The sequence below is a fragment of the Bos grunniens genome, chromosome 20 (genome assembly GCF_055505025.1).
Source record: "Bos grunniens cultivar Pamir isolate PY7600 chromosome 20, Bosgru_T2T1.0, whole genome shotgun sequence".
In the NCBI taxonomy this organism is placed as follows: domain Eukaryota; kingdom Metazoa; phylum Chordata; class Mammalia; order Artiodactyla; family Bovidae; genus Bos; species Bos grunniens.
Genome location: NC_141184.1, coordinates 15,331,295 through 15,358,052, shown reverse-complemented (window position 1 = coordinate 15,358,052; position 26,758 = coordinate 15,331,295). Strand labels below are relative to the sequence as shown.

The window sequence follows — 26,758 nt, the reverse complement described above, 5'->3', positions numbered from 1 at the left end:
ATCAGAGTCTTTTCAAATGAGTCAGTTCTTCACATCAGGTGGCCAAAGTATTGGAGTTTCAGCTTCAGCATCAGTCCTTCCAATGAATATTCAGGACTGATCTCCTTTAGGATGGACTGGTTGGATCTGCTTGCAGTCCAAGGAACTCTCAAGAGTCTTCTCCAATACCACAGTTCAAAAGTATCAGTTCTTTGGCATTCAGCTTTCTTTATAGTCCAACTCTCACATCCATACATGACTACTTGAAAAAGCATAGCTTTGACTAGCCAGACCTTTGTTGGCAAAGTAATGTCTCTGCTTTTTAATATACTGTCTAGGTTGATCATAAATTTTCTTCCAAGGAGTAAGCATCTTTTAATTTCATGGCTGCAGTCACCATCTGCAGTGATTTTGGAGCCCCCCCCCAAATAAAGTCTGTCACTGTTTCCACTGCTTATGGTCAGTTCCTAATGACTCCCATGCTCTTGTGTTGTCCCCTCTCATGATGACTCCAGGCTTAGCCATGCCATTTACCTTGGCCATTGGGACATTAAAGGGTTAACCCAATCAGAGGCCAGATAAAAGCTTGCACATTAGATTGCCTTCATGGAACCCCAGCTGCCAAATGAGGAGCTAGAACTAGCCTACTGGAGAGGCTGTACGGGGACAGCTGGCAGCCTCCCCCAGCTGCCATGCACCAAATGCCAGTTGATAGCAAATGCGTAAGTGGAGCCAGCAACACCATGGCGTGGATCTGAGACATGCCTCTCCAGCTAGCCTCTCCCCAGTCTCCAACCCATGGAATCATGAGCGCATAAAAGTCGTTTTAGGCCCCTGAGTTTGGGGATGGTTTGTTACGCAGCAGTAAATTATACCTGTCACTATTTGAAATTTTATATATACAAGAAGATTTGCTCATTGCCTGCCAACCCTTCTAAAATTTCAGCTCTGTGAAGGATAGGAACTTTACCTTGGGTACACCATGGTCCCCCAGTCTGTCTGGCCCATGGAGATACCAAGAAGACATTTTTTGTTGAATGAATGAACAGTCTTTTATGGAACAGCCTCATCTGGTCCTCTGGCTTCCAGTAAGCTCTCTAAATTTGGCCCATTAAAAAGATCTGTCCCTGTGTTTATTTGACCATGCAATAGGATCAACTAAAATTCAACATTTCCCAAGCTGATGTTATTCCTGCCATGCCCACCCCCCAGATTTGTTCCCAACCATTCCCCTCTATTTCACATTTTAGTAAGGGCACAAAAATATAACCAGTCTTTAAAAGAGCCACGATGATGGTTAATTTTATGTGTCAACTTGGCCAGGCTTTGGTGCCCAACTGTTCAAACATTAATCTAGATATTGATGTGAAGTTACTTTTATAAATAAATAAACAATAAACTTATTGATAAATTATATAAATATAAAAAATGATATAAATATAACAAATAAAACTTTTAATAAATAGATAAATATAAATGTGATTAACATTTATATCAGTAGACCCTGAGTAAAGCAGATTACCCTCCATGATTTCGGTGGGCCTCACCAATCTGTTGAAGGCCTTAAGAGAAGAATCTGAAATCCCCTAAGGAAAGTGGAATTCTGTCTCCAGACTACACGTGGATTCAAGACTGAACATCAACTCGTGTGGGAATTCCCAGCCTCCCAAACTCCCCTGCAGGCTTCAGACTTGCCTGTGTCCACAACTTCATGAACGGATTCCTTAAACCTGCCTCTCTTTGTCACGATACATACACACACACACACACACACACACACACACAAACACACACACACACACCCTGCTGGCTTGTTTCTCTGGAGAACCCTAACACAGGGGTTATCCTGGACCACCTCCTCTCCTTCCCTCCCAGCACTCCTTCGGTCATGAGAGCCAATTAGTGCTTTGTCACATCTCCTGCATCGACCTTTCTCTGCCTCCGCCTACCCCATCTTGCTTTAGGCTGTCAGTTAGCATCTCTCATCTCAACTATTACAAAAGTCTTTTAGTCAGTCTCTCTGTCTCATCTTTTCTCAATCTCCTGCCACTCCACCACCAGGATTATCTTTCAAGATAAGAATCAGATCATGTCACTTACCATCAGAACCTTCCCAGCATCTGCAGGATACAGCTCAAACTCTTTAGTATAACATGAGATCTCCTGATTAACTAGCCTCCATCTCTCTTACTCCTCCACAAACCCCCTAAATCTGAGCTTTATTTAACTACTTGGGGATCTCCAAACATGTTGTGACCCCTTGATAACTTCATGCATTTGCACACTTTGTTCCATTTGCTTTGAATGCCTACCAGTCTGTCTTGAAAACATTCTGACTTCCTCTTCAAGTTCTAGCTTAGAGCTACTCCGTTCCAAAGTTGTGCCTGGATGCCTGGTCATAATTTTTAGACTGTGATAAAGATCTTTTCATAAATCTTAGCTTATTCTATTGACATTCATGTATGTGTCTGTATTTCTCAAAAGACAAGGGGCTTTTGGATGGCCAGGACTGTGTCTTATTCATAATCAGATCCCCAGTCCTAGTCTTTCCTTTGGCTCATACGAACCACTCAAAACATGTCAAGTACATGTTTATGTGATATTTTTAAGCCCTTTGAAGGCATGCATGGTATCTCTCAGAGGATCTTGTATATAGTTGATGTTCAATGGAAGAAGATTAAATTCAATAGATAAGCTACAGTTCTCTGGAGAAAACCTAAATATTTCCTTTCCTGTTGCTGTTGTATGTCAGAAATCATCTGATTCCCATGCTCTGTTGTCACAATGATTTTAAGTCAAGCAAGAGTCCTTGGAAAGGAGAAATCATCAAAGGTCACAATCTTGGGCAAAAGAAAATAGAAGTGATGTGTGTTTTAAGATATTTATATATGAAAACTTTCTCTATTTCTTATTCTCTCACATAGTCTTCTAAAAAATAGTTGACCACATTCAAACCCACAGGAAAGTCAAAAGAACACAACAATGAACACCCAGATTCCCCTCATACAGACTCTCTAGTGTCTTGCCACACCCATTTCCTCTGTTTCTGAATTTATATACCTCTCTCTATACACACACTTCCTTTTTGCTGAAAGCAGATGGCTGCCCCCCCCACCCCGGTATTTCACCTCTAAATGTTTCATATCGCCTCACTCAGAAGGAGGACATTCCCTTACACCACCACAACACCATTATCACACCTAAGAAAAGCAACATTAATTCAACAAAATCACCTCCTGTGCAGTCTGGACTCAAATTTCCCTAATTTTCCCTCCATATGTCCTTAATAGCTAGCTTTTGACCCAGAATCCAATTAAGTTTCACACACCGACTTGACTGTTGTATTCCTTTATTCTCCTCAAGGTCTTCCTCTGTTCTTGATATCAAACACTTTGCAGATTCAATCCAGTTGACCTGCAGAACATCTTAAGTTCCAGATTCCTCTGTTCTGTCAGGATTTGATGGAGAGCAAATGTTTCCAGCAGGTTTTGTTGTGCCTCACCCACGGCAGGAGGTCCGTTCCTCAGAAGGTCAGATTGTCACACTACTGGTGATGCCAAGTGTGAGGAGAAGCACATAAGGTCTCTCCAGTGCAAAGACACACTTCCGCTTTTGTAATTAAAAAGTAACCATGAGGTTATGTCTATACCCTCTTTCCTAGAGTTTTTTTTCCCACTGGTTTGTATTTTTCATTGACGAGCATTGCTTGAATCAGTTATTACATTGAGAGTTACAAAAGGGTGCTTTTCTAAATCTGTAAGTTAGTCTATACTTACTAGCTTATAGTGTTTTTTAAATTAATTTATTTTTTATTGAAAAATAATTGCTTTACAGAATTTTGCTGTTTTCTGTCAAACCTCAACATGAATCAGCCATAGGTATACATATATCCCCTCCCTTTGAACCTCCCTCTCATCTCCCTCCCGATCCCACCCCTCTAGGTTGATACAGACCGCCTGTTTGAGTTTTCTGAGCCATACAGCAAATTCCCCTTGGCTATCTATTTTACATACGGTAATGTAAGTTTCCATGAGGGTGAGATGTATGGAAAGAGTAACAGAGAGCTTATAATCTTTTGTAAAGTAGAATTTTGTCTCTTTCTCTTTTGAGTCACTAGCAGTTCAGTTCACTTCAGTCGCTCAGTCATGTCTGACTCTTTGCAACCCCATGAATCGCAGCATGCCAGGCCTCCCTGTCCATCACAAACTCTTGGAGTTCACTCAAACTCAAGTTCATTGAGTCGGTGATGCCATCCAGCCATCTCATCCTCTGTCATCCCCTTCTCCTCCTGCCCCCAATCCCTCCCAGCATCAGAGTCTTTTCCAATGAGTCAACTCTTCGCATGAGGTGGCCAGAGTACTGGAGTTTCAGCTTCAGCATCGTTCCTTCCAAAGAACACCCAGGACTGATCTCCTTTAGAATGGACTGGTTGGATCTCCTTGCAGTCCAAGGGACTCTCAAGAGTCTTCTCCAACACTACAATTCAAAAGCATCAATTCTTCAGTGCTCAGCTTTCTTCACAGTCCAACTTTCACATCCATACATGACCACTGGAAAAACCATAGCCTTGACTAGTCACTATGGAATCATAAAAATTTTTTAATTCAGTATTTTGTAATCATTCGCCAAGATTATTCCTTTTGATCCTCAAAGTTTCCCAGATTTGGTCAATGGAATCCCTTCCAAGTTGGCTTCTGTGTTCTTTTGATATGAACTATTGAATCATCTTCGAACACGTCTTTGCTTTCCGGCAGGCAACATGTTCCTAACTCAGACCTAGCATCAGCCAATTCTCTAAGGAGCCTAGGTTTTTTTTTTTTTTTGGTAGAAACCAGGGGCTCCCTATGTGGCTTAGTGGTAAAGAATCTGCCTGCCAATGCAGGAGATGCAGGTTCACTCCCTGGGTGGGGAAGATCCCCTGGAGAAGGAAATCGCAACCCACTCCAGTATACTTGCCTGGAGAATCCAATGGACAGGGGAGTTAGACACGACTCGGTGACTGAACAACAACAACAAACAATAACAATAAGTTAGAAGCCATCTGCTCCCTAAGTGAGCTCATTGCTACAGGGTATCGTTGAGTCAGGTTCTTTCTGTGGGCAGAGTTAGAATATTATCAGATCATGACCTCATACTTACTGATATCTCCAATTCAAATCCTACACCTCAGCCCTTTGATGATCTGGACTTGAGGCTTTTCTGCAAAAGCTGGGCCTTACTTGTGTGTGTGTGTGTGCTCAGTCATGTCTGACTCTTTGTAGCCCCGTGGACTGTAGCCTGCCAGGCTCCTCTGTCCATGGCCTTCTCCACGCAAGAATACTGGAGTGGGTTGCCATTTCCTCCTTTGGGGGATCTTCCCGACCCAGGGATCTAACTGGCATCTCTTACATCTCCTGCATTGGAAGGCAGGTTCTTTACCACTAGCAGCACAAAGGTGGTGGCAAAATGACACAGAAGGAAAGATTCCCTAGCCAGTCAGCCAGCTGTACGCCAGGGTGACTGCCTGCTGGGCTTCTTGCAGCGGACAAACTTCTGTACAGAAAGGGAGGGACCTCTCACAAGGGAAGGCAACTGTCCAAATGAACATTATCAAAACAGCCACCTGGGATCCAATACTTACCTGCCTGTGGATTTTTTTTTAACATAAAATCAGGCTTCCCTGGTGGCTTTGACTGTTAAGTGGTGGCTCCGACTGTTAAAAATCTGCCTGCAATGGGAGAGACCCAGGTTTGATCCCCAGGTCAGGAAGATCCCCTGGAGAAGGGAATGGCAACCAACTCCAGTATTCTTGTCTGGACAGAGTGGAGCCTGGCAGGCTACAGTCCATAGCACTGCAAAGAGTCAGACATGACTGAATCGACTTACATTTTCACTTTCTTTCAGCTTTTGAAGATTTTTCTACTTAGGAACAAATTAAGGACAAAGCTGCTTTTGTTGTTTCCTCTGCGCAAATGACATCTTTACCACTCAAAGCTACTTGACACATTACCCCTGGAGAAAGGTCCCCTTTATTTCCTCTGAACAGGGTTCTCAGTGGCGTGTTGTGGTTAAGCCACCCCTGGGGTGAGACTGGTTTCTCTTTCTGATTTTGCACTGTGCAGAGGATGCTGTGAGATTCTATTAGTATACAAACTTTGGTATGTGTTGCAATAATTTTTGCATGTGGTATATGTCTTCCTGTGAGATGCTGGGTGATTATTACAGACTGGCTGGGGATAGCATCTAGGTTCCCCACCCTAGGTCATGACTATGTTATCTCAAGTCATTCCCACAACCTTCTTGAGAGTCATGTATCGACCCAGAGATGGCACTGAGTGAAGTAAATCAGAGAAGGAGAAATAAGCCATTCCTTATATGTGGAATCTAAAAAGAAATCAGACGAATGAACTTACTTATAAAACAGAAACAAACTCACAGGCTTGGAGAAGGAACTTACAGTTGCAGAGGGGAAGAATGGGGGGGAGGCGTTGTTAAGGAGTTTGGGATGGACATGTACACACTGCAGTACTTAAAATAGATAACCAACAAGGACCTACTGAACAGCACAGGGAACTCTGCTCAGTACTGTGGCAGCCTGGATGGGAGGGGAGTTTGGGGAGAATGATAAGCATATGCATGGCTGAGTCCCTTTGCTATTCACCTGAAACTATCACAACATTGTTAATAGGCTATACCCCAATACAAAATAAAAAGCTTTTTAAAAAGAAAAAGATGAGGAGGGGACTTCCCTGGTGGTCCAGTGGCTAAGACTCTGTCCTCCTAATGCAGGGGCCTGGGGTTCGATCCCTGGTCAGGGAACTGAATACCACATGCCGCAGCTAATACCTGGTGCAGGCAAATAAATACATATATAGCTCAGCTAGTATAGGAAGCTGCCTGCAATGCAGGAGAGTCCGGTTTGATCCCTGGGCTGGGAAGTTTCCCTCGGGAATGGCTAGGCTACCCATTCTAGTAATCTAGCCGGGAGAATCCCCATGGACAGAGGAGCCTGCTGGGCTACAGTCCATGGGGTCGCAATGAGTCAGATATGACTAAGCACACAGCATACACCTATTTTAAAAACAGATGAGGAAACCAAGGCTCAGTGTTGTAACAGAAAGCTAGAGAGTCACTATATTGATTCTAAGATGGCATAGATTTGAAGGTATATTTCATTCCCAGGTATGTTAAAATGGAGTGGGGGAGGACTTCCCCAGTGGTGCGGTGGATAAGAATCCGCCTCACAGTGCAGGGGACAGGAGTTCGATCCCTGGCCCAGGAAGATTCTACCTGCCCTGGGGCAACTAAGCCCATGCAGTGCAACCACTGAGCCTGTGCTCTAGAGCCCGGGAGCTGCAACCACGGAAGCATGGGCACCTGGGGTCTGTACCCCATAGCAAGAGAAGCCACTGAAATGAGAAGTGCAAGCGCCGTAAAGAAAAGTAGCCCCGGCTCAGCACAATCAGAGCAAAGCCCGAGCGACAACAAAGACCCAGTGCAAGTGCAAGTAAATAAATATAGGGGGAAAGTGAGTCTTAAGACCGATATAACGCAGAAGTTAGTGCTTGGACTTCCCTGGTGGTTCAGATGGTAAAGCGTCTGCCTACAATGCGGGAGACCCAGGTTCGATCCCTGGGTTGGAAAGATCCTCTGGAGAAGGGAATGGCAACCCACTCACTTATTCTTGTCTGGAGAATCCCATGGACGGAGGAGGCTGGTAGTCTACAGTCCATGGGGTCACAAAGAGTTGGACACAACTGAGGGAGTTCACTTTCACTTTCAGTGCTTGGACACTAAGAGCTACAATTAATTTAAGATCTTCCTGACTTTGAAACCCAGGCTCTTTGCACTTGAGGAAGGATTTCTGGACAAGGAGTAGAAAGCTACAGATTGGGGAACTAGGGCTTGAGAAGACAGGAAAAGGTTTTACTGTGTCAGCAAAGGCGTGAATGAGAGGGCTTGCTTGGAGTGTGGACTCAGTGAAAAGTTAATCTGACTATAGCTGAGTGTTCAGATTAGCATTAGCTAATGGTGGCCCTAGTGTTAAAGAACCGACCTGCCAATGTGGGAGACATAAGAGACGTGGGTTCAGATCCCCTGAAGGAATGTAAGGCAAGCCACTCCTATTCTTGCCTGGAGAATCCCATGGACAGAGGAGCCTGGAGGGCTACAGTCCATAGGGTTGCAATGAGTCAAACACGACTGAAGTGGCTTAGTAGCACAATCTGCCTACAAAGAAGTGTGACTTTTAGAGAGAGGTGACCCAGGACTTTAGAAGGTGGCTTATAATTATTTCAGTTTAGGGGTCCTGGGTAACTGGCATTGTTGGAAGCATTTGGGTGGGTGTTCCATGTTGCAAGCGGAGAAGGCAATGGCACCCCACTCCAGTACTCTTGCCTGGAAAATCCCATGGATGGAGGAGCCTGGAAGGCTGTTCACTTTCATGCATTGGAGAAGGAAATGGCAACCCACTCCAGTGTTCTTGCCTGGAGAATCCCAGGGATGGGGAAGCCTGGTGGGCTGCCGTCTATGGGGTCACACAGAGTTGGACACGACTGAAGTGACTTAGCAATAGCAATCCATGTTGAAAGACATGTTTTGGATGAGACATATATGGTATAGATCAGAAGTGAAGGGGTTAGTGCAGTTCAGACAGGCAGCAAGTGATGAATCTGGGACAGAGAAGGTGGCTCTGAGACTGGAGAATAAGAGAGATGGGCATGGGAACATTTGGGAAGAAGGGTTCTCAGCGGTCGCTGACAAATGAGAGATGGATGGGGAGTCTATATAATTTATCATCCAAACCTGGACACCTTGAGAAAGAAAGCAAAGTGCTATTAATAACCATGGCAGACAGCAAGCATAAGCCAGGGCTGTCGTGGGCAAACCCGACATATGGTTACTCCAGACAGAGAAGGAGGGAGAGACCAGACTCAAAACTCACCCCAGTGTTTCTTGCCTTGGAGACTGTGTGTTACTGTGGTTGACAAGGCAGTCATAAATGTTCCCTCTTGTGCTGCAGTGGGATTTCTCTTTGTGATCTCCCCTTTTCCTCTCCAACAGGGCTTGTAAGGAATCAGTCCCACATGGGATGGGTTAACTCAAAAGAAATGTTGAAGCCGGGGAGTTCTCTGGGGCCCATCGTGGGGGAGCATTCCAAAAGAAGGAGTCTCTTCCTTCCAACTCTGTCCCCTCCCTTCTTTACAGGGCAAAAGTGACAACCAATTCAGGGCTTCCCAGGCGGTGCTACTGGTGAAGAACTCATCCACTAATGCAGGAGATCAAAGAGACGTGGGTTTGATCCCTGTGTCGGGAAGATCCCCCAGAGGAGGGCATGTCAGTCCACTCCAGTATTCTTGTCTGGAGAATCCCATGGACAGAGGAGCCTGGCAGGCTAGAGTCCATGGGGTTGCAAAGAGTCAGGCATGATTGAGCAACTATCACTATCACTCAAAGTGACTTAGCTCACACACATGCGAGAACCACTTCATCAGTGGGAGGGAAAATGGTCTATAGGTCCACTGGATGCATGGTTGGCAGAGCTTGGGGAATCCAGCTGTCCAGAACATGGGGAATATGAGAGCCTGTGGGTAGCTGGCTTTGGAAGTAGAGGCCCCTGAGTCTGTGGGACCTTAAGTTCACATGCATCTTCTCCCTGAAGAAAAGAGAAAGGCCTTCAGTCCCAGCCCAGCCCTTGTCCATGCAACCCAGAGGAAGCTCCCAAGGCCATTTTGGGGGACCTGGTTTAGAGCAGGGGTGGGATGAGAGTGAGCATGCAATGGGGGAGACAGAGACCATCAGTTTTCAATAAATGGGTCTCCAAGCCAATATAGTATACTGTGGACGCATGCTCAGTTATTTCAGCCGTGTCTGACTCTTTGGGACCCCCTGCCTGTAGCCACCAGGCTTCTCTGTCCATGGGATTCTCTAGGCAAGAATACTAGAGTGGGTTGCCATGCCCTTCTCCAGGGGATCTTCCTGACCACGGGATCAAACCCAGGTCTCCTGCATCTCCTGCATTGCAGGGGGATTCTTTACAACTCAGCTACCAGGGAAGCCCCTGTAGTATACTACGAACTATATTAAATACAATCTCCAAGTTCCTTTGATGACTCAGAGGGCACTTGAGTCCTGTAAAGCCTAAGGGTCCCCATGAACAGCCCTGGCTGGGCCCCTCCATGCACAGGTCTCGGAGGATGCAGGTGACATGCCTGATTGCACGTGCCTGGCAGTGCCTGGACCACTATGTCAGCCCAAAAAGTCACCAGGTTTTGTGCCCGATTTCTAATGAACTAAAATAGGAAGAGGTAACAAACCAAATACAGACTTTGGAGGGATATCCGTGGGATGTAACGCTTGCAGCGGTTCCATGACATTCCACCACTCTAATTTTAGCTTCGAGAATACCCCTCGAGACTGAAGACCTGATTTGGAGACCTGCATTTAGAGACAATCATATTCACGGTTTTGCTTTGACAATGGACGTCCAGCTGGAATTCCTGGGCCTCAGGAGACTGGAATTCTATCGGTTCTGTGGTAAAAATAAAGAAAAAGACAATAAAAAAGAAACTCACAAATTTCAGGATTCCTCCTTTACTCACAGAATTGGGTCTAAACTTGGCAAATGATGCTCAAAACTCCCTTCTGTTGATCTGTCTGTCCGAAAGTCTCATCGCATTTTCTGTTGCACGTGGTCAACCTGATCTGGCCTGTGAGCTCACACCAACCTCACCCCTCTGCCAAGTTCTCATACAGGCTGCTTCCTACCTCTGATCTGGCTCTTGTTCAGAACCCCTGCTGCTCTCTGAGCCACAGAAACCGTTGCCCACCTGCTACCTGGCTTTTCCAAAGATGCTCCAAACATGCCTTCCTTGTCTCCCCAGTCTTAGTGAAAAAATCTGTCCCGGGGTCTCTGCCAGGCTCCGTATAATCCATTGCCCCAGATACTTTTCTGCAACGCCAGCCAGGCCACTTGACTCTCCTGCTGGAAGCCTACCCAGGGTCCCAAAGCTCAGACTTCTTAGCGGTCCATTGGAGGAGACAGTAGATTTCCATCCCCACCTGCCAGAATCCTAAGAGTTTATTGTTGTTGTTGGTATCTAGTCCCTAAGTTGTGTCCTTCCACAGAGGCCTTAGTGTAGCTCAGTCACACTGACCACCTGAATGGTCTCAACACCACACCTGTCTCTCACAGCCATGTCCTTGGGACCGCTCCCGCTGTGGGAATGGTGGGCAGAACATACATCCCAGGACAGAGGAGGGGATCCGGCACCTCCAATCGCCTGGGTCCAGTTTGAGTGTCAATTAGAAGTCACGTCCTCTTGGTGAACTCCTTCAATAGGACCAGAAGGGCGGCCAGTCCGCTAAGGTGAGTGTAACTGCTGGGGCCGTGGGAAGGGGTTGGCAGTTAATGTTCTGAAATCATTGCTGCTGCTGCTGTCTGTGCTGATGTGTGTGCCTGTGGGTGGATGAAATAGTACCTTTTCAGGATACACACTCCTGCAGTGTGACCCCAGGTCCCTTCAATAAACCCTCCTGAAGACTTCCAAAAGCTCTTTTGTATATTATTAGGGAATGATACCTAACACTGAGTACCCCAACTTGGTGTGGTTGGCCACCATGCTAGAGTTCATTTCTGGTAAGCATCCCCCTTACAGAATGCTTGTCAAATTAGGTTTTTCTGGTTTGGATATTCCAGTTCTTATAAGCACAACAGTCAATCCGCACAGAAAACCAATTCCTTTTGTGACTTGGGCCTTGGAAACCAGGCACAATCTTCCTTTCCATTCCCTCTGTTGTTGCTGTCGTGGTGTGGTGTTCCTATTTCTCTCTGCTCAGTGTGATCTATTAGGCTCTCTTGTTGTTCCTGTTCAGTTGAGAAGTCACGTCTGACTCTTTGTGACTCCATGAACTGCAACACACCAGGTTTCCTTGTCCTTCACTATCTCCCAAAGTTTGCTCAAATTCACATTCATTCAATCGGTAATGCTATCTAAGCATCTCATTTAACCATCTCATTCTCTGCAGCCCTTTTCTCCTTTTGTCTTCGATCTTTCCCAGCCTTAGGGTCTTTTTCAATGAGTTGGCTCTTCACATTAGGTGGCCAATGTATTGGAGCTTCACAAAATTAACAAAGCTTAACAAAATTATCAGCACACAAAGATCTATCTGCCAGACCAAAGCTCCTTCATGTAAGGACCTAGGAGTCTAACCCGAAACATTTTAGGGGAAGAAAATACGGAGGCATTTCCCTCTTGTCCTAAGGCTTTAGCCTGAGGTTGCCTATGTGGCCTCCTAGAGTAGGAATTAATTATTCATTGCTTTTTTCTCCTATTACAAGCTTTCTAGCCACTTTTGGAAGAGAAAGGCGAGTGACCTCTTTTAAGAGTTGTGTGTATTTTGGCTTTCTTTGCCTGACTGGTTATTTTCTAAACTGTCACTTAGATTCAGTGGCTACAACTGTTTTCTTTGTCTCGCTCTCTTCTTTTTTTCCCTCTGACATATCCCCAGTCTGTTTTCCTTGGATCTATATTTTCAAATTGTCTACCTCATTAATGTGAATCACTCTGTTCCCCGTACATGGTTGTACAAAATTCAGAAGAGAATATTAAATGATAAGGTTACTCACAGGAGTTTTAAATGTGACATGTTGTAGAGATGAGGGGACAAGGTTTATTTTAAGCATCATCAGTATTATTTTGATGCAGTCTTAGCACTGAATACATTATTCACACATCGCAAAGTTAATTAGGCAAAAACACCCAATAGCACCCAGTTATGTGTCTAGGCCAGCATCTGCTCCTGTGACATTATTTGCTGGTAATCATTAGAGGTCAGAGGTGAAAAAGATGACAGCACTTACTCCAGCTGTGCAGCATTTTAAGAGAGAAGGAAAGATTTCACAAAGCTGTGAGGAGGGAGCTTTATCAATAAGTGGAGGTAAGCGTTGCAACCCACACGTAGCAAATGAAGTTGAGCTTTTATGTGTCTTGGCTGTCAACAGCTTTTACTACTTCAGCATATCCTGATGACAGTAATTAAATTCCAGGGAGAAGAGGAATGTGTAGGATCTTGCGGACATGTTTCTAGAAGCACATCACCCTGGTTTGGAAAATGGGGATATCCTCCCCATTTCTCAATTCCTCCCTCCAGTTGTAGAGTCTAGGGCAACCCTTGGGCTGTCTCAGTCCTTTGCTAAGCAAAGGCCAGATGACACAATAAACCATCCTTAATCTTTCAAAAGCTCCTGCACCAATGCTAAGAGAGGGCACAACACTCAGGGAAAAATTGTTGTTGTTGTTTAGTCGTTAAGTGGTATCTGACTCTTTTGTGACCTCATGTCCCACTGGGATACTCTGTCCATGGGATTCTCCAGGCAAGAATACTGGAGTGGGTTGCCATTGCCTTCTCCAGGGGATCTTCCCCACCCAGGGATCAAACCTGTGTCTTTTGTATTGGCAGGTGGATTCTTTACCACTGAGCCACCAGGGAAGCCCCAGGGAAAGACTGTGTTTTCTTTTGTGGTAAAAACACCAGAATTGCTTGCATATTGCTTTTTCATGCCTCCCCAGCTACTGTATTGGGTTGTCATGCATCTGTTCATAGACAAGCCAGAAACATGAGACTTTGCATTGCCAGCAGGTCAAAAAGCAAACTTCCTTCCACTACTGGACCAACTGAGGTGACCTGCCGCAGAGACGCATAAGGAACCATGACCTCCACCTGCCAGTTCACAACTTCACTTGTGCTGATCTCCCGACAGACATGACTGCCTCCTCTTCCCTACCCTATCCTGCCTTTACTGCCCAGTTCAGTCTCTCAGTTGTGTGTGACTCTTTGTGACCCCATGGACTGTGACACACCAGGCTTCCCTGTCCATCACCAACTCCAAGAGCCTACTCAAATTCATGTCCATCGTGTTGGTGATGCCATCCAACCATCTCATCCTCTGTCGTCCCCTTCTCCTCCCACCTTCGATCTTTCCCAGCATCAGGGTCTTTTCCAGTAAGTCGGTTCTTCACATCAGGTGGCCAAAATTCAACTTCAGCATCAGTCCTTCCAATGAATATTCCTTTGCTGCCCTCCTGCTTGCAATTCAGGACAGACACCCTCTATTCCAAAAAGCTCCCAGAAACCTGACTCCTCCACTTGTCCCTAATATTTGACACATGACTGAAGTAAGGACTCTTAGCCCTGAGTGATTATTTCCGTCACAGCAGTAATCACAATTGTCACTGGCCCTTCCTTGGACTGTGAGCTTCCTACAGGTGGAAGCCATACCCACAGAACTGAGCAAGGGGTTGAGTACATAGTAGGTGCTCAATAAACCTCTGAGTAAATTAGGCTTACACCCTTTTGAGGTATAACATACACACAGGAAAGTGCATACATTTGCAATGTACATCAGTGAATTTCTTCGTATGTGTACACCGAGGTATAAACATATATAATAACCCCCAGATGAACACTCTAGAACATTCTCCAGAGGCTCCCTGGAAACAACAGGCTTTAATAGCTCTAAGAATGAGCCCCATCCATCCTGTGAAAGAAGTTGGTTGCCAGTAGTAAACTCCAAGAGGATATAAGATGCTCTGATTCATCAAGGTAGAATGCTCTGCAAAGGGAAGGAACATTTTATTCTAGAGAAAAGTGACAATGGGGATGAAGGAAGAGAACATTTAAAAAATGAAAATAGGGAAAAGTGAACATAATCGTTTACCTTTTATCCCAGCCTCCCCAATCACCCAGAAGCACCAGTGAGGCCAGGTCTGAGAGATCTCAGAACTCCTGGTCACTCCGTCACAGCACCTGACCCCTGCCCTGATGCCTGCTGTGACCACAGTGACTCTGGCCAAACCTGTGTAACACACCCAAGCGGTGCTGCGTCTCAGCTCCCCGCTCACTTGTGCCCTCCATAGACCAGCGTGCATTTTGGAGCCACATGACTTTGTCCACAGGTCGGAGAGAGGAAGCCCCCTGCCACAACGCGGTGGCCTGGCGGTTCCTGATTTGTAAAACCAGAGGGCCACATGCTTCCGAATGGACCCAAAATGTTTCGCCCCCACCCCCTCTCCTCCCGGGCCCTTGCCTTTCTCAATCCAGCCTTTAAATCATCACGTTGTTCTTAAGAGTCCTGAAGATTTCGGCTATGAGGGTGCGATCTGCTCCTGCAAGGGCACTCGGTGGGGATCACTGGGGGCTGAAACACGCTGCCAGGCTCAGGGGCGCCCCATTATGCCCTCTAAAGCTGCAGGATGAGCGATCAGAGGCCCTGGCTGGAGAAAGTGAGGACGGCCAATTGCTTCCGCCCGTGGCCCGGAGACTCCCTTTTAGATAAGCGGGCGGGCGGCGGCTGGGAAGGGAAAAGGGGATCACTCCGGTGGCCCCGCTTGAGGGCCCCCGCTCCCCCGGGGACGCCGCCCGGCCCCGCCCAGCCCCGCGCCAACCCGGCCGCACCCACTTCCCCCGGGAGGCGCCCCGCCGCGGCCGACGCTGACGTCACAAGGCACCCAGCCGCCGGCGCCCCGCGGTGCGCGCCCCGCGCGGGGACCCGCCGCCCTCTCGGCGCGACACCGAGGCGCGCGCGCGCGCCCGAGCCCGTCCCCGCCCGCGCCGCCGAAGATGGCGAGCCCGGCGCCCCCGGAGCCCGCCGAGCAGGGATCCCCGGCTCCCGCCGCCGCCCCCCAGGCGCCGCCGCCGCCGACCCGGGCTCCCCTAGAGGAGCCGGAGGGGGCCGCGCCTCCAGAGGAAGGGGCGGCGGCGGGCGCGGGCCGGCAGGTGGAGGAGGCCGCGGGCGGGGTGGCCGCCGTGGTGACCTGGCTGCTGGGGGAGCCGGCGCTGTGGCTGGGCGGCCGCGCCGACGAGCTCCTGAGCTGGAAGAGGCCGCTGCACAGCCTGCTCGCCTTCGTCGGGGCCAACCTGGTGTTCTGGTGAGAGCTCGGGATGGGTGGGGCGGGGGGTGCGGGCAGGTGACCTTGGGGCGCCCGGGAGCGGACGGAGGGCGCGCCCGGGACCCGATATGGGGCGGTGGGGGGCGGTGCACGGCGGACCCTGCGGAGGAAGGTACACGCTCAGGCCCGCTTTCGCGGCCACCCTTCCCCGCACAGGTCTACACACACTCCCAACTTGCCTCCAGACTCACCTCCCCCTGTAAGCAGCTGTCATCCTCCGTGGGGGTAGCCCAGCCTCGCGGGCGAGACGATGGGCTGACCCCGCACGCACCTGGACCGGCAGGTGTGCCTCCGAGCGCACTGGACCTTTGGCTTTCTGAAACTCGCAGGTCGTGACCTGCTCGCCCAAAGCCCGCCGGACCACACGCACTTGAACCTGTGTCCGTTCTTGCCCCCAGAGAGGGCATATCTGGACCAGCTTGGGCACACGCTCAAGACTGAGCCGTCGCCATCAGTCAGCTGAGACGGGCACCGAGTGATTTGTTTGCCCATCCCACCCGGAGGCTTGGGTGTACTGTCTCTACTCCCCGAGAAGAAAACAGGAGGCAGACAGGTGGATTATGGACATCACCCCGCTCCCCAGGTGTGCGTAGTGTAAAAAAGTCTTATTTTTAGCTGAAGAATAAAGAGACTACCCAGGAATGTTCTCTGAAAAGCCCCTGATCAACAGGTTTGTCTCTTCCAAAAGCGCCCTTCGCCCTAAAGACGCGGAAATGTCTGGCTCCTTCGTGGAAGCCCCTGCCTGGTCCTCTGTTACCAGTCTGATGGGGGTGGAGAAAAAGCTGCTTTGTTTCCACCTGTGTTCTCATAACAAGCATGACCGACACTGTGCAAAATAAGCAGAGCTTCAGTGACCCATACATACCTTGTCACAGGACATTGGTTTCTTAACCTTAATAAAGTTAGGAAATAAATAAACGAACAAAACATACACAACCTGCCACTTCCTCAGTTAGCTCGTTTAACCATAATGTTTATCTGCAGATCTGTGCCAGACTGATCTTGTCTTGAAACAAACTGTTTCTTAATAGAGCCCCTGAGTGTGAATTAACCTTACTTTGGGTCTCTTAGCTATCATTGTTTCTGGAGCTTATTCTGTATTTCTCTAACCTGTTATGAAGTTATAGTGAGCACTCAAAATCAGGAAGATATATGTATGATGGTAAATTGGGCAACAATAGTCATAGGGCTGTATCTCTCTCATTTTACCAATGAGGAACATGTTTTTAAAATTATTAATTTTAAACTTTATTAAAAAAATAGCTAATAGCCTCAGAGTTCACAAGTTTAAGGTATAAAAAGTTAAACAGTCTGTAAATGTCTTTCCTATGTCTCTCTCTGGCTACCCACTTTCCTACCAGAAGCAACCAGTGTTACCGGTTTCTTGTGTATCTTTCCAGATAGTGCATATTTCAACAAATACAAAATATTCTCTGCAAATTGTGGACTACTGTCTGGGCTATTTTTCTTCTTAGCGCACTTTGGTGATCACTTTCTTGTGATCAGCTGAGTCCCACTGTATGGATGTCACACATTAACCTGTCTCCTACTGACAGAATAAGATTCTTTACAAACTTTTGCTATGACAGCGTTATAGCTAAGGGTCTGAACATGCATTATTTTGCATGTAAGCAAGTATTGCTGTAGGAGGAAGTCCCAGAAGTGGAATTGTTGGATCAGAGGGAATGCGCCCTTGTAGTTTTGATGGCTGTCATTGCATTATTATACTTCCTTGGAGTGTTACCAATTTATGCTCCTACCAACAATGCATGTGACTGCCTATTTCTTTTTATACCCTTGCCAACAGCATTTTGGAGAAGGCAATGGCACCCCACTCCAGTACTCTTGCCTGGAAAATCCCATGGACGGAGGAGCCTGGTAGGCTGCAGTCCATGGGGTCGCTAAAAGTCGGACACGACTGAGCGACTTCACTTTCACTTTTCACTTTCATGCATTGGAGAAGGAAATGGCAACCCACTGCAGTGTTCTTGCCTGGAGAATCCCAGGGACGGAGGAGCCTGATGGGCTGCCATCTATGGGGTCGCACAGAGTTGGACACGACTGAAGTGACTTAGCAGCAGCAGCAGCAGCAACAGCATTTTAGCAAACATTTTGATTTGTAAATCTGATAGGTAAAAAAGGCTATCCAGTAGGGTGTTATGGTTTTGCATTTCTCTGAGCTTGAGCATTTTTTATTATGTTCAGGAACCATTATAATTATCTTTTCTATGCATTATCTGTTTACAGAAAACTTTTATCCGTATTTTTAATTGAGTTATTAGGCTTTTCCTATTGATTTGTTAGAACTCTTTTTATATTAAGAACTTTAGCCTAATTTCTATAACATGAGTTGCAAACATTTTTTCCTGTGATATATTTTTAATGTCTATTGAAAATAATGATTTTTGCATTAAATAATTGAAAGGCATATTTAATTTTATTTGGGAATGATGTCTTCCATCCATATATTTTTTTAATAAGTATGATAGCAAGGCAAACACTGGCCATAGGTTTTCTGTTTATCTGTTTTGTTTCTCCTTTTTGGAGAATTTACAATCCTATGTGTATATTTTCATGGACAGAAAAATGACTGTCCTGCTTTTGAAATTTGAAGTACTTGCTAATTGGAATTTCTGACCCATTTATTAATTTCATTAAAATGTTGTAGTTTTCCCCATTGTTGCTCCTAGGTTGAAATATTCTTTCAAGGACTTTGTTTTCTCTAAATAGTGTACCTCTTATCAAGCTATCTTAAATTATGTGGCACTGACATTCTGTGTCCCAAGAACTCTAAAACTGTATTTTTATGCTCACTAATGTTTTATTTATAATAGTGAAAATTGAATAAAACTTAAATGACAAAACATAACACTAGTTTCATAAACTGAAGTACTATGTCTAAAGAGTAGATCATGTAGTTAGCAAAGTATAATTAAGTATACAGCATAAAATAAAGCTCTGTTTTGTTTTGTTTTAATAAAAAATCAGTGTTCGAAGCATGAAGAACCCAAATTTGTATGAAGCAATCATGATGATTTCACTTTCACTGATGTTATGTTTGTGAAAATTAACTTTTTAAATACATATTTTTGACTGTTTAGTACCTGGTACCAGCAGTAGCTCTCAGGATTTTGAGTTTGAGTTTAAAAGCTTTAACATTTATTATCTGCCCATTTTTTGCAAGATTTTAGTGCTGTGTATTGGAAGGACAAAAGCTGAGACAGGGGCATGATGGTATGGGTATAACTCAAGGCTGAATGGCATGAGTGTGGTTGAAGAGTCAGAGAAGGAATCATTCATTTTGATGCAGCTTTTTGTTGGGCAGGTGGCATCCTGGATAGATGAGGCTGTGGGGTCTTCTTAAGGAGACCATGCTTGAATCCGATTTTGACGGACAGGAATGATTTGGGTAGATCTAGTGCATGAAGGCAATGGCACCCCACTCCAATACTCTTGCCTAGAAAATCCCATGGGCAGAGGAGCCTGGTAGGCTACAGTCCATGGGGTCACTCAGAATCGGACGACTGAGCGACTTCACTTTGACTTTTCACTTTCATGCATTGGAGAAGGAAATGGCAACCCACTCCAGTGTTCTTGCCTGGAGAATCCCAGGGACGGGGGAGCCTGGTGGGCTGCCGTCTATGGGGTCACATAGAGTCGGACACGACTGAAGCGACTTAGCAGCAGCAGCAGCGCATGGTAGACAACACTCCAGGCCTAAGGAATTGGACTTAATGTACTTGTTTCCACCAATGTATTCAACTGATGCAGTGCCACATGAGGCAGTGGGAAAAAGTAGGGGAGATGAGACTGGCTAGGCATTTTGGCGACCCATCTGGGGGCAGTGGTTGCCTCGAGTGTCATACTTCATGTTTGGATCTGTTTTTTCTATAGGCAATGGAGACCCCAAAATGCCTTGTGTAAGTGCCCAGGAATATTTTAGTGGGCAGGTAAATTGTGGTTTATTCATTTATTCTTACCATAAAATTCTTTCCATAGAGCAATAAAAATAAACTGGAGCTATAGGCAACAATGTAGATGAATTTGACAAATGCAATTTGGGGAAGAAAAGCACCTTTAATAATATGTACAGAATGATTCGGTTTTTTGAAAGTTTTAAGATGTCCAAACCTGAACAGTATTGGTTAGGGATATATAGATAAAAGACATTCTTATCTGTAAAATCAAGAGTAGAGGGAGAAGGTTTGATCACAGAAGGCACATGAAAGGTTCTGGAGTGTAGGTAGTGTTCTGTTTTTTGACTTTGGTGGTGGTAGTTATCTGATGTTCAAGTTATAATTATTTTAAAACTGTGGTTGTGTGTGCACATTCTTATCTTTGATGTATTTTTGAAAAATACTAAACTCCTAAATAATGCTTTAAACAATTGTTATTTACTCAGAGCTCAGAGGAGAATCCCAGGGCGGAGCCTGGTGGGCTGCCGTCTCTGGGGTCACACAGAGTCGGACACGACTGAAGCGCCTTAGCAGCAGCAGCAGCAGCAGAGGAGTTTAGTATAATGCAGACCATATAGTTCCTGTCTCAAGAAGCAGGGTTTCCACAACCTGAAATAGATTGGGCAACAGTCCAGTAGTCATAGGGTTGGGTCTCTCTCACTTTACCAATGAGGGACATGTTTATAAATTCTTTTTCTTATCTTAAATTTTATGGATTTAAAAATGGCTAATAGTGCCTCATAGTTCAGAAGTTTAAAAGTATGAAATTAGATGTCTTTCCCATGCCTGTCCTTGACTGCCTGTTTCCTCCCAGAGGCAACCAGTGACACCAGTGTTAAGTACACTATCAAATAGAACGAACCCAGTGAAACAGAAAATGCCCCATTTGCTTTTGTTTTTAAAGAAGTAACTTCATGCAGTATACTGTCAATAAAAACACACACATTCTAAGGGAACAGCCAAGTGTAAACACCTGTGGAATCAAAATGGCAATCAAGATCTAGAACATTTCACCTCTCTTAAAGGTTACTTTGAGTTCCTTTCCCATCCACACCCACCCCAGGGATCGATCTGTTTTCTCTCACTGTAGATTAGATTTGTCTTCCCTAAAGTTTCTTGTAAATGATACTTTATAATATGATGTCTTTTGTGCCTGGCTTTGCTTACCCAGCGTAAAGCTTTGAGATTCATCCTTATTGTGTTTATCAGTGGCTTGTTTCTCATTTTTGCTGACTAGTCCGCCTCTTTGGGGGCTTTCTGGAGGGCTCAGTGGTAAAGAGTCCACCTGCCAATGTAGGAGACACAGAAGTTGCGGGTTTGATCTCTGGGTTGGGAAGAGCCCCTGGAGGGGAAAGGGCAAGCCATTCCAGTATTCCTGCCTGAAAAATCCCATGGACAGAGGAGCCTGGCGGGCTCCAGTCCATGGGGTCGCACAGAGTCGGACAGGACTGAGTGAGCATAGCACAGCACTGCTGCTTCAGGGATATACCACAATTTGTTTATCCATTTGCCAGTGGATGTTCTTTTGGGTTATTTTCATGGTTGGCTGTTATGAGTGAAGCTATTGAAAAAATTCAGGCACAAATCTTTGCATGAAATGTCTGGTTTTGGTGAAAGGAGTGACGAGCTCTCACTGTGTTTTGTATGGCCATATGGTGATTGCCTTGGATAGCAAGGGCTGGAGGAGAAGGTCCCTCTTGTGCTCCTTGATGGTCATGATACTGAAATTGAGTCCTTCACGATGCCACCTAGAAAGCTGCTCTGATGTGATTTAGTCTTGAACCCACAGTTGGAGACCATGCATGCAGAGAAGTCTATGCTGGGCCTTTTTCCTCAGAGCATCTGGCACTTCATGGTAACAATACCCTCCACTTACATGGTTAGTTCAACTGCAAGAAAGTGATTAGCCTGAGGTGATGACGCAAAGGTGTGCCTGGCAGGAGACCTTGAGTTCTCTGACTTTTGCCATTTCTCAGACTGGGCACCCGTGCAGTCTGGAATGCCCAGGACCCACTGAGAGTCCTTGGAGGCCGGTCCTCTAGAGTTGGTTTGGAAGGTTGCAGAATCCAACTCTCACTTGATGTCAAGAGCCCCCTTATGCCATCACTGTTGGGTTCAGTCAGCTGATGTCAGAATGGTGTCCCTCAAAGAGCCAGTAGCCACCAGCATCATCATGGCCATCTCCGGGGTGCTTGTAGAGATGCAGATCATGGGCTCCACCCCAGTCCTTCAACCAGAATCCCTGGAGGTGGGGCCAGAACATCTGAGTTTTCTCCAGCTCCCCAGGTGACTCAAGTTTAAGAATCACTGCATTTGAGCACTCTCTGGGATCATGAAATCTTCTCCATTAAGGCAGCATTTCCACTGCAGGACAACTCTTGACTAGCAACTATTTTTCTAATACTGAGTTAAACTCACCTCTTTGTTACCTCTCCAGCTGCCCAAGATCTGGGCTCCCTCCCCATGACAGTCCTTTGTCTGTTTCAAGATTTGTTCTGTTCTCCATTTCCACTGAGTCTCTTTTCCCCAGGTGAGAAATCCTGGGCTCCTTCGACTCACCAGGCTCTTCTGAACACGCTTCAGTTTATCCACATTCCTCCTCAAATGCAGCATTCTGAGATGCTCTGAACAGTGTGGGTTTTCCCCCATCCTCCTGGACAGCATCCTTCTGTTCACATGGCCTGAAATAGAAATTCTTTGTTCTACTTGATAGTAACTCCTTTGACAGCCGCTACTATTAATGACTGCTGCTCTCCTCAAATTGTGCCTGTATATATAAATGTAGAAGCAGATAGAGTTTGTCAAACTACAAATATTAAAATGATTAAAGATGCTCACAGTTAGCACCTCATTTAAGTCTTACAGCAACAAGAGAAGCAGATATTGTTCCCTTTTTACAGAAGAGGAAACAGGCCCATAGAAGTTAATTGAATTATTAAAGATGACTTTGTAGTGTTCCATAGAAAATTTGCAGTGATGGAAATGGTCTACATTTGTTCTGTCTTGTAGGGTAGCAAATAGCCTGCTGTGGTTATTGAATTTACAGTGTGTGGCTAGTATGACTCAGGAACTGTATGTTAAATTTTCTTGAATTTAAACTTCAATTTAAATAGCCACATGTGGTTAGTGGCTGCCATATCAATAGCCCAGTTCTAACCTGGCTCATGGGCCTAGGTCATGAAGCCACATACTTTCTTCTTCTTCTTTTTTTTTTTAATTCTATCACTCTAAAGAATAATAGAAGACAGATATGGGAGCAGACTGGAGGAGGCATGGCAACCCACTCCAGTATTCTTATCTGGAGAATCCTCATGGACAGAGGAGCCTGGAGGGCTACAGTCCAGGGGGTCGCAAAGAGCTGGACATGACTGAGCGACTAAGCACAGCACAGCACACATGGGAGCCAAAAATTGGGGCTTACATTTTACAAGTATTACAGAATTTCACTTAATGGTTTCAGTATAGGTGAAAATAACTTTATTGGGAGAGGATTGTTTCTACATTGAGAGGGATCTTTTTAAGCCTATTAGCAAGTCTGGTCCACATCCCCCACCTTATCTCAGCTCCATCTGGGCCTGAGGAGCCATGGAAGAGTGTCTGCTTCAGGCCTACATGGTGCTGGGCCCAGAGGGTATACCAGAAGTCCCCGGTCTGCACTTGGCTCTGAGAGCTTACTCTCTGCTTTTGGAGATATAGCTGGTTCAGTGAATTGGTTGAAACAATGTATCACACTTCTAAATTGCATGCCACAGGCTCTCTAGGGCTTTACAGTTTAGGAATAGTGAATATCAGAAAGGTTTGGAATAGTTGATAAAAGCTTTGTATGATTTACTGTATGTATAGCCTAGCTTCCCTGGTGGCTTATAGGTAAAAATTCTCCTGCCAATGCAGGAGACACGGTTTCAATCCCTGAGTCGGGAAGATCCCCTGGAGAAGGAAATGGCAACCAATTAAAGTATTCTTGCCTGGGAAATCCTGTGGACAGAGGAGCCTAGCGAGTATGGTCCATGGGGTTGCAAGACTTGGTGACTAAACAACCACAACAAAATAGGCCTAGAAGAGAAGATGTAACTGTAAAAGTAAGGTTAACAATGAGGGTTTTCTGTGTGGGACAGACCCAGGAATAAATGGGGGACAAGCGCTGGCTGTTGTCAGTCTAGGGAGACTCACCTGCCTCAGGCTGAGGATATAGGTTATAGTCCATGAGATCGTGAAGAGTCGGGCAAGACTGAGTGACTTCACTTTCACTTTTCACTTTCATGCATTGGACGAGGAAATGGCAACCCACTCCAGTGTTCTTGCCTGGAGAATCCCAGGGACAGGGGAGCCTGGTAGGCTGCCATCTGTGGGGTCACACAGAGTCGGACACGACTGAAGAGACTTAGCAGCAGCAGCAGCAGCAGAGGATATTCCCCTATACTGTACTTGTATATATATAGGCAGGTATAGTCTGTCAAACTACTACTATTAAAATGCTTAAAGATGCATGGTTAGCCTGGATAGGGTGAGGATGGTTTAAGGAAGGTCTTGCAAAATAGAGAATCTTCAGGTCATTGAAAATCGTGGACAATTTTTATTTTCAGCAAACGTTTCTTGAGTGGTGGCCGCATGTGCTTATTATTAGATCCGGGGTGCCTTTCACGAGCCTCTCTGTAAGGCTGTTTTCTAGATCTTGGTCTTTGAAGACCAGGAGCTGCTGGTGGGAGGTCCTAAGAAAAAGGGCTGTTTTTAACCAGATTAATGTTTATTCCAGAAACCCATCAGGTTTTCTTCTCTAGTGTAATAACCACAAAGCTCATTTTTAGTGATTTCTCACAGTTTTATGGTTATGCTTATTTGGGTAATAACTTTGTCTCAGCTTCTTCTTGCTACTCTTTCTCTTCTTGTCCTGCTGTGCATGAATGTTTTTAAGCTGCCTGATTGATCCAAACGAGTACAGATAAATGTGTTGTATCATTATCCCTAGCTGCTGGGAATATAGTGATGACTAAGACACATTCTCATCCCTGGTGAGAAGTGCAGATTAGTAAGCAAGTAATTCTAAGGTTATGCTGTGAGCACTAAACTATCGCACATGGGCCAAGAGGAGCCAATAGGATTTCCTTAGGCAGCAAATGAGGGTATGGAGACTGAGGAGAAGACAGGATGATCAGTATATAAAAGTGGAAGAGAACTAATATGTATTGAGCAGTTATTATATGCTGGGTGCTCAGTTGGGAGAGGGAAGGGTGGAGATCGGGGGGACAGGGACAGCAGGGGCTCTGGGGGAGCCCACGGGGGCTGGACTTAAAAGACACCTCCTCCTCTGACTCCTGAGGACCAGGGGGAAAGCTGGGTGCACCTGGCGGGCAGGTGGCCGGGGGGCCCCTGCCAGTGGTGGCTAATTTCTCTTTGAAGGAAGAGGATGAGCTCCTGAGGTTGAGGCGGCTTAGGGAGGAGGAGACTGACTCTTGATTTCATGGGGAAGGATAACAGGAACCCAGAAACTATTGGGTGCGGCGTGCAGGGGGGAGCTCGATTACATTTTCTTGGCTTTATGTGTGTGTGTTTGGCCGTTTCTTCAGTGAATGCATTTTTATCAGGCAGGAGGGTCAAAGCATGGTGTCCCCGAGGGGCCAGGTCAGCTCGCAGCTGGGTCTGCTAGGATTCCAACCAGCAAGTGCCCTTTCCTGGCCAGCACAAAAATGAAAATACATTTTATCATGTATTTTCATCTTTGTCCTCATAGACCAATGATTTTTCAAGGTGCATGTTTCATAGAAGAGCACCAAATTTAGTGTTGTGGTCACCTCTGTGGTCTGTGAACTTTAACAGGAAATATTTTCAGGGAAGTTAACCATTTGCTGAAGAAGCGAGATCGCCTGTGTCTGGGGTTTGCACATGTTACTACACACATGCTGTCAGAAGTGTACAATGCAGGTATTTTCAAAGATTCTTTGTTCTCTGCCGATTTCAGTTCATTGGGGCAGTAAGTGTTTTTGTCTCGGGCATGAAGGCAGCATTCCCGAAAGGAAAACAGGTGGAGCGAGGTGTGACCGCCTCCCACCCCAGGTGGCATCATCTTCTTCTTGTTTAGTTGCTAAGTCATGTCCAGCTCTTTGTGACCCCACGGACTGTAGCCCTCCAGGCTCCTCTGTCCATGGGGATTCTCCAGGTGAGAATACTGGAGAGGGTTGCCATGCCCTCCTCCAGGGGATCTTCCTGACCTGGGACTCAAACCCCCCTTTCTTATGTCTCCTGCATTGGCAGGTGTATTCTTTATCACTAACGCCATCTGGGAAGCCTGAAGAATGCTATACAGGAAAATAAAATACTCTTTTTTGTCTCTCCTCTCCCTCTTAATTAGATCAATGAATTCCACCAGATTTTTAATAAAATTAGAGCAGTCTCTTGCTCACCTCTTCCCACTTCCAAGTCTTGTTTCTCAGGGAAACTGTTGTTAATTTTCTGCTTTTAGCTCTGTTTAGGCTTTTCTAGATAATGTGCTTAAAATGCCATTTCTTTTTTTTCCCCTGCATTTATTTTATATTTACATTAGTAAAATTTGCGGGGTATAATTGATGAACGTTATATTAGTTTCAGGTGTACACTATAATGATTTGATATAAGGAGTCGGACATGACTGAGTGACTAGCACTTTCGCTTCCTTGACTTTAATTTATATATATTGTGAAATGATCACTCCAGTAAATCCAACATCCATCACCACACATGAGTGTGTGCTTAGTCGCTCAGTCGTGTCCAACTCTTTGCGACCCAGTGGACTGTAGCCCACCAGGCTCCTCTGTCCTTGGGATTTCCCAGGCAAGAATACTGGAGTGGGTTTCCAGTTCTTTCTCCAGGGGATCTTCCCCACCCAGTGATCGAACTCATGTCTCTGGCACCTCCTGCATT

The 26,758-nt window shown here is 45.9% G+C and overlaps 1 protein-coding gene across 1 annotated transcript in view; it reads left to right on the top strand.

The window, feature by feature from the left end:
- The first annotated feature begins 15,490 nt into the window (after nt 1-15,490).
- The window catches only part of RETREG1 (reticulophagy regulator 1), a 158,202-nt gene continuing 146,934 nt past the window's right edge, over nt 15,491-26,758 (top strand). Inside the window, exon 1 of the mRNA XM_086362492.1 lies at nt 15,491-15,887. Coding sequence (XP_086218618.1) covers nt 15,580-15,887 — 308 coding nt within the window. The 5' untranslated portion in view covers nt 15,491-15,579. The remainder of the gene's footprint in view (nt 15,888-26,758) is intronic.